This window comes from Pygocentrus nattereri, chromosome 24 (genome assembly GCF_015220715.1).
Source record: "Pygocentrus nattereri isolate fPygNat1 chromosome 24, fPygNat1.pri, whole genome shotgun sequence".
Classification (NCBI taxonomy): Eukaryota; Metazoa; Chordata; class Actinopteri; order Characiformes; family Serrasalmidae; genus Pygocentrus; species Pygocentrus nattereri.
In genome coordinates, this window is record NC_051234.1 from 23,165,863 (window position 1) to 23,174,987 (window position 9,125).

At 37.1% G+C, this 9,125-nt stretch overlaps 1 protein-coding gene across 1 annotated transcript; it reads left to right on the top strand.

The window, feature by feature from the left end:
• Nucleotides 1-26: 26 nt before the first annotated feature.
• Nucleotides 27-8,815, top strand: sec22c (SEC22 homolog C, vesicle trafficking protein). Its single transcript, XM_017717488.2, has 7 exons — nt 27-208; nt 955-1,166; nt 1,961-2,124; nt 2,943-3,122; nt 3,964-4,082; nt 4,162-4,227; nt 5,950-8,815. Exons 2-7 carry the CDS (start codon nt 985-987, stop codon nt 6,148-6,150), a joined length of 912 nt encoding a protein of 303 aa, XP_017572977.1. The 5' UTR covers nt 27-208; nt 955-984; the 3' UTR covers nt 6,151-8,815.
• Nucleotides 8,816-9,125: the final 310 nt, after the last annotated feature.

Consider the following 9,125-nt stretch of genomic DNA (forward strand, 5'->3'; position numbering starts at 1 on the left):
AAATTGGTAACTAACACATTCACCCCATGGCGGAATTTCACGCCGTTGTTCGTGTTTATCTGATGGCGTTGCACAATTATAACCATGAATACCGGGATTAAATTATATATTTCGGTTGTTACGACACTGGAGCTAGCCGGAACAACATAATACAGTCTCTAAGTTTTATTAATATTATACAAAAAGAGTTAAATCCAGAAAGTATGAGGTAAGGGCTGGTTATATCCGTGCACCTGCTAGCTGGTGCTAATGACTCCTCGACACTGAGAAAAGAAGGATGATTTATTATTTTCTCTGCATAGTTATACAAATAAGAAGTCAGTGCAACAATAACAGCACGGCAGGGCACAGTAGTATTAGGAATACGGCAAAATCATTCTATGAGACAGCTGTCAATACCGGTTATTACTAACTTGAAATTCTAGTTAACCTACAGAGTCTCTGCACATATAAGTGAAGTGTTCTTGCTTTAACATGTAGCTGTACAACCTCGCTTGTAGTGTTTATAAGGAAGCTTAAGTGATAGTATCTTGCAGTTGATTCAGTTCGCAACATAATGCAGCATTTGTGTCAGATGTCTCCCGTAATATACGCTGGTTTGTGCAACCTGCTGATAGTCATTTTAAGGAAATAATCTTGAATATAACGAGAAATAATTATCGCTTCTCAAAAGGTGTTTGAGTGAGTTTTTTGTCTCATCTCCGTTCTCTTTCAAATGTAAACTAATTCTGTTCGCTGTTCTGTTGCCAGCTTGGTTGCTTTGCAGTGCATCATGGGAATTGTAGTGTTTCGCACGCCTACTTAAAGAATTGCTTTGAAATATACAACTTTTACATTTTTAAAAAGAATTCATAAATTTGAAAGTGCATGCTAATACTTGGGGGAAAAAAATCTATATCCTATTTAAATATCAAAATGTTAATACACAGCACTGTTCTTTCTCTTCGTTTTCAGGATGGATCTTACTAAAGGCCTGTGTGCAGTATGGCACTGATCCTGTTTGCCTTTGTGGTTCGGGTCAGGGATGGACTCCCTCTTTCTGCGTCTACTGACTTCCAGCACAACAGGGAGCTCCAGGAGAGGAAGCAGCAGCTGAAAGTCATTTCAAAGTCCCTGAACTTGCTCCCTGAGAGAGGGACCATCAAGGGCCATGAACTCCATATCTAGTAAGTCTCCACTGTAAATAGCCAACCAGCAGTCAGGATTGCCTGACACTACAGCAATTCTAAGTGGTTGTATTAGGTATGAGCATAGTGCATGCTGGGTATTGTTTTGAGAGAAGACACTGTTACCTGCTCTGTAAACAGTATAAAGTCTCATTCTCAAATTTGGGGGGCATTCGAATGGAATTAGAGTCCAGGTTGGGCTTCTAATGCATTGCAACTGTTGATTAAGATGAGCAGCAGAACCTGTTGGGGTAACCAGGGTAATGGCTGGTTAGAGGTTTGCAATATGGCAAAATATCATATCACAATATTTATTTTTATCTGATCAAGTTGGAACAGACAAAGTAAACCCACATTTTAAAAATACTATCAGAAACTATGAGTTCAGTTATTTGTATTCCACATTTCACACATTGTGCTGCACCAAATCCAATTAATGCTCAGAAAAACATATTGTAATGTATAACAATATTGATAAACAATAATCGTAAACATTGTCTCATTGCCCCCCTCTAGCTGGTTCAAATGCATATCAGCACAAGAATATATTCTTTCACCTTTTGCTTAAAGTATTTTCCACATATTGCATGCATTAAAATATGTTAAATATGTTGACAATTAGTGTAACAAATCCATGTTTTGTGGTTGCAGTAATGAGGAAAAACAGGTTGCCAATGTCCCCTCAAGTCTAGCTTTGTTTACCTCCAGTGGAGGGTTCAAAGCTGTGACCAGAAAGTGGCCCACCCGTCCTGTGAGGTCATTTGTTTACTAAACGCTCTCTCCGTGTGTTGTAGCTTCCTCTCGTCGGAGGGCGTGGCCTACTTGATGGTGTGTGCTTGTAGCATCCCTGCTGCTGTGGCCTTCTGCTTCCTGGAAGACCTCCGCTGGGAGTTCACTGCAAGCTTCGACAACTCAGCGGTCACCCTGGCAACCCGGCCGTACCCATTCCTAGAGTTTGGTGAGTGTACGAAGGGATGTGCTTATGGTATTAGACGAACTTATTGTGCACAATAAAAGGACGGCAGATACTAGGTCTGCTTGATAAGGATGAAATACTGGTATGATTTATACTGTCATGTATTGTGATAACAATATACCTTGCAGTGTAGTCAGATATGAAATATTGAATTAATAATAAGACTTGCCATATAACATTGCTAACAAAGACTAGAACTCAATGGTCACCAAAAACCTTGCGGTAAGTACATCCACAAAAACTCCTCTCAACCTGCTCAATCCACATCCAGAGCTTCATTAAGGATGTTCAGACATGTCAGTGTGGTTTAGACACAGTGTGACTTACTGGGAACTACAAAAATAAACAAATTTTCAATGTGTAGCTGAACACTGTGGTCAGTCACAACAGCTGTTATGCTGAATTCCATCTCCTTCACAGTACTCCAGGCACATATATTGCAAAGTTTCAAGATTAATAGTTTTTCTAGATTGAAAGATCAACCATAATGAAGACCAGGATGTGGTTTGAGTGGGCTCAAAGAATTTTTTAGGAGGTACTGATGGAAGATTTGGGTGACTGTTATCTTCTAGTGTTCATTTGCTTCATTAGACTCATAGATCTAGCATAAATAAGCTAGAAGCAAATTTTGGACACCAAACATATGGGTTTAAAACACCATTGCTTTAAAGATTGACCTGTGTTATTTTGACCAAAATAATTTCATTTGTTGGATTACATGAATATGTTGATTTATCTGCAACTGTGATTGTTCAATCCAGATTTGTGTAAAGGTTGTAATGTCCTTTTCTCTGCATCAGACAGTGTCATTCAAAAACTGCAGCAGCACTACAACCAGAGTGGGGGCCCTTCTCTCGGTGTGACCCTGGCTGAGGTGCAGGAGGAGCTGAGGGCCAGCCCTCCCCAGATCCTCACCATGGAAGATGTGCAGCTCAGTAATGGAGCAGCAAATGGCCACATTGAGCAGCCAGCTCCATCAGGTTTTGAAATTTTTTTTTTTGTACAATTTTTTCATTATCTCAAATGTAGGTGATCAATCAAGACCAAGATTTGGTGTCTGAAGTTTCTTCTTGGTTACTTTCCATAGTATAAAGCAAGAGTAGCAGTCCTCTTGAAGCTTTTGAAGAAGCCTTGAGGAATCGAGGAGAAAGCACCTTATCCAGACAATAAACAGCTGAAATGTTGTATGAAAGCGTCACTTGGTTAACAAAAAATGTGTTGAAGCAGAATATATAATTCATTTTGGACAGCTGATTATTTTATTATGACATTATTATATCTATATTTTAATAATATTTATCTGTGATTTAATGAGGACTGTTGTTGTTGCTATGCAGTTAAACTGGCGATAACCAGCAATATCATTTGAAATAGATTATTTTTTCAATCAGTTTAGGTAATGATGGGCTGGTTCAGGTCAGTTTCTGACAGATTTTGTCAAGCTCAGGTCAGTTTCGTTGGTTGACAAAATTTTGTCGGACTTGGGTGGAATTCAGACTCAAAACCTTATAACGTGGTGCAGGTTCTGTCAAGTTTTGAGTTATGGGGCAGGCTGGGACATAAAGTTTTCAAATTTATTTGGGATCAGACCAAAATTTTAGGCCCAATTAAAGCTCTAACTAATTGGGGGTGGCAATCTTTCATTACTTGCTCAATTACCTAAAATGTCCAGTGAAAGACTAGAAGAAAACTATGGACACTAAACAAGTCTTGGCTGATCAAATGCAATTGGGGTAAGTGGAAAATTGTGTAAATAAGAATTTTGTTTGAAACCATGGCTGAATTCAGGTTTTAACTGTGACCAAACTGCTTGCTCTGAAGGTCAGAATCAGAGACTGGAGCCAGTCTCAGCACCTGGCATCCTCTCGCTGGTCCTCAACATTATGTGCGCTGCCCTCAATCTCATTCGAGGTGTCCATCTAATTGAATACACCTTCCAGGTAACGTCCAACTTCATGTGAAATTAACGTGAATTCTGTTAAACTTCTGATATGATTGATGTCATTTTATTTTTCACAGGATGATTATGAAGGAATATGGAATGTTGTGGCATTTCTTTTGGCATTTGTATGTTGTGTTTGCCAGGTAAGTTACTTCATATTTGCCTTTTATGTCCTTAAATCTTGTGTGATTTATTAGTGATCGTATAAACTGAGTTTCCAGCTTATCATCTGCCTTGTAGCTACATTCACTGATGCACTTTTAAGGTTTACAATGACTGTTGCCTGCTGTCGCTGCGAAATTTGTCTTCAACCTTCAAGGGTCCATCAGTGCAAAGGGACTGCCACAATAGTGTAGCTCACCAAAGATTATTTGAGCGGTGTATCACTCTCAGCAATGATACATGGCCACACACATTTCCATGTCACTGCCATGTCAGTATTACTGCAGTGTTGAGAATGATCCCCTACCAAATAACACCTGGTTAATAGTAGTTCCATTCCCTTGTTGGACAGGGCAGAACAGGCCAGCTTTGCCCAGGCCATCCATCGTGCAGGGGTGGGAAATTTATTGTGTTATATTTTGTACGTTTTCCAGACCCATAATGTCCAGTTGTTTACAGCAGTGCAGATGTCACTCTGCCTAATCCAACATTACAACAACAAGACTGTTCACATCAAAGAGAATGCAAGTTTTACAAAAATTCAAGCAACACTGCTATAAAGTATGCATCTGCTCACAACAAGCTCAACTCCAGTGAGCCCATTAAAGCCCACATAGCAATTAAAATCCCAGAGCTGAGATGTAAGTTACACAACAAAGTTGAGGAAAAACATCCGCACCAGCAGCATCAAGCATCAAACTGCTTTTCATGGGCCTAGTGGACATTAGAAAGATTTATGCCATTTATAAATTACCTTTGATGGCTCAATGCCTGGAAATATACATTTGTTTTGACATAGCCTATTTAAAACTTAGAATTATAAAAGATCAGTGTCTGTAATTAACAATTTGTAATAAATATCTGTAGTTGACAGCTTGCATATGAATCATTTTACCAAACATTTCTAAAGTCCAAAAGAGTTCAAAACCCTATTTAGACTTGGACGTTAGACTAAAATTTTTTATGCTTTGAGTGACACTATGTCTTAACTTTGTTTATTTTATTTAAGCAAATGATTTATCATTCCATTTTGTTGTTAACAGAGTGGTCATAACAATGGCAATTTTAGCTGAAAAGTACATGAATAGCAAACAAAGCTTTGAACAGTTGTATATACATAAGTCCATTATATTTTACATCATTAAAACACAAAAACCATTTACTTATTTGCAGAACATGTGTGTTTCCATATTGACCATTCTTAATGTTACAAACTGATTTTACAAAACTGGATTCTAACTAGTTGTCCTGTGGCCATGAGGGACAAAGATGGAGTCTCACCACTTTAGGGTGTGGCTAAAATAAGTGCTTTGTATTTTGATTTTAAATTACAAAATGAAACTTATGATAAGTCTAAATATTTCAACTTTATTGTAAAAATAATTAAAATGATCTTGAAAAACAGAAAACTTTATATATATATATATATATATATATATATATATATATATATATATATATATATATATATATACACACACACACACACACACACACACACACACACATATATTTTTTCCCACACACACACTGACGGTTGGAACTAATTCAGTAGAATTGTATATATTTTAGGCTATATATTCTCCTGATGCCTCCCTGGCAGGTGCTGTAGTGTTTTTCAACTTTTGAGACTTTTCCCTGCAGAGGATGTTTGTGTCTCATAACAGCTGCCAACCCTAATTCTTGTTCTTTCTTTGTCACAGTGTCACCTTTACTTATTCCACTCCTCACTGAAGAAACTCAAGTCCTTCACGCTCCTGACCATTATCATTCTATGCAACACCTTTCTGTTTGGCCTGAGGAATGTCTGGCAGCTGGCCTTCCACATGTCTGTGGCCTGCCTCTCCACGCTGCTCTGCCTCAACCGCAAGCTTCTGGACAGGAGTTCTGACTGCGGAGTGTGAGTTTACACACACGGAGCTTCTTCTGGAGCTGCTTATGAATGCCCACGAGGTAAGACACAGGACTGTGTCTTATCTTGGTTCACCACATGCTAGTCTCAGTGGAGGGGGATATAATGAATAGGGTACAGAGTGGACAGTAATGGCGAGTCACTAAGACAGAATACAGTGAGAGAGTGTATTCAGGTCAATTTTAAACAGGAGTCTACCTGCATAAACTGACAACACGACAAATGGAATGGTGTCTGAATGTTTGAAAGAATGCTGGTTACAGCATCTGATGTTTTTTTCATTTTAACTGAAGTGTAGGGCAGTCTATGTATTAATTTGACAGGTAATCAAATACTCAGTTTGAAAAAGGCCAAACTGGATAAAGGATCTTAAATAAACAATAACAAACCATGTGAAGATTCCAAATTAATTTTTTGGAAAAAGATAAACAGCCTTAAAAATAATACTATATGGCAAAAATGCATATGAATGGTCCAGGTTTCCATCTGTTTCTTTCTGCAACAGAGACGAAAATGACAATTGTAATTATACTGATTAATCCCTGGTCATTGATCATATTTTAATCCATGATGTTTTTTAGTAAATTGAGTAAAAATGAGTAATCATGACAGCCCTTAGTGTCATACATTATTTGAATATTTCATCATTTCACAGTTAATGACTACCATGCACACATGGGTAGCCTAATAAAAGCTTTTGATTTAAAATGCCTTTTTCACAAATCAAAAGCATTTTTAATGCATATTTTGAATGTAATGGGGAAAAGAAATCAACAAGGGACGTAACCTAATAAGCACACTGCAAGGGGATCGACTTAGTTGATCTGAGCCACAAGTCCACTGTTCAAAAGTGTGGAACCACTTCTCATTTGATTTTATTCAGTGATAACTTTTATAGTGAAGATTACTGTAAACTAGATACCAGAAGGTATTTTTTAGGAAACAATAATAAGCTAATAAATGATAAGTCATATTCTGTAATTATCTATTTTCTTGATGAGTTGATTTGACCACCACTCAAATACGAGGCAGTCTGGATGCTAATTTTATCTCTATTCTGGACACCAACATTTTTTAACAGCTCCTTACAAATCATTTGAAACCTGTCAGGCGTCAAATACTAGCATCATATTAGAATCATGTGTAAGTAACTAAATTGCACTATTAACATGATTAAAAATGGTGATCCCAAACTTTTGAATGGTGAATATAACAGCCAAGGTAAGGTAATGTAATAGCTAAATATAAGCATGAGTCCCTTTAAAAGAGAATTCCACTCGTTTTTCAGAATTTGTGCATGGTTCAGTGGTGGGGATGTAAACACAGTCATTCAGAGTGGTTTGATGCAAAATGGTTAATTGTAGAGAAACTTACCGACTCACATTTCTTTACAGTGGTGATGATAGGAACCACATTGCCTACAATGCAAACGATGCACGTGATGGCATGATTTGCCTTGCATATGTCTCTTCATCATTAGGTTTAGGTCAAAATCAATTCTCAAAACTATCGTGAAACAATGTACAAGCATCTGGCAGTGTTTTGCCTCATTCATTTATTAAACATCTGTGAGCCAGATTTTACAGGCTTTAAAGCCATATGGTTCCTATCACCACCACTGACTCAGTGAGTTTCTCTACAACAGAGCATTTCACATCAAACCACTCTGAATGACTTTACCTAGAAGTTTTGAAAACTTGGTGGAATTCCACTTTAACTGAATAAAGAACAGAGAAAGCTCTTACGTTTGCATGAATCTCACTGATAAACAGTTAAGTAGGTATAAAACTGACTATTTTTTGCATAATTCTAAAGTCAGATTGTTCAAGAAGCAGCTGATAGGTTGTAAATGATTTAAGTATACCTCTGAATATCATTCAACATACATATTCCCAGCGACATGCAATATAGGACCTAGTTTACAGATAGTCCAAAATAGCTTTTTTTTTTGCACTACTTTATTGTTTACAAAAAAGTTGCATTTTTGTAAGTTTGTGTGAGAATTTGCTTAGAAGCTAAATTTGTAGCTGACAGTATTAGAGCTGTTTTTAATTAGCAACAGTGTCTGGTTTGCAGTCTTAATTTTTTACCATTCACTGAAGTTTAATAACCTTTGAGGATATTGTTACCATTTATCAGAACAGATTCTTATAAACAGCAGCTTAATAATGATCTAATAGTTTGTATAATATACATACAATAATGTATATGTATATTACTCGTGTTTAACAAAAATGGAAATTGTTGCATTAATAAATCCTATTTGGAATAACAGTTTACTTAGTGACATAATAGTCAAGAATAATTTTGGACTGTTGAAATCTAACCAACTTGAAATATTAGCCACTTGACAAAAGTCACACTGATTTATTCATTATTTATTTAGTGACATAATATTGAAGAATTAATAGAAAAAAATTAAGTACCTTAGAAATGACACAACTTGAAATATTAACCATTTAATTATAGTTTTATAAAAACATTTCATAATAATTATGAATGAATTGTCTGTGTACTGCTTTATTAAGATACACTTTTTAATCCCACCAACGGGGAAATTTTACCTCTGCATTTAACCCATCCGTGAAGTGAAACACCTCATGCACACACACTAGGGGGCAGTGAACACACTTACCCGGAGTGGTGGGCAGCCCTGTCCATGGCGCCTGGGGAGCAAATGGGGGTTAGGTGTCTTGCTCAAGGACACCTCAGTCATGGACTGTTTGTGCTGGGGATTGAACCGGCAACCTTCCGGTCACAGGGCCAGTTCCCTAACCTCCACGACTGCCCACAATGCTTTAAATGATTAAGTAGTTATTTACTTGCTACTTTGCTAACTTTTCCTTTATGCATAGTTAATCATTATTAAATGGTTAATACAATTGTATTGCAAAAGTTTGAGCACCAAATTTATTAATTTTGTAAGTGAAAATTTGTTAACACATCCTATACGATGGACACACTTAA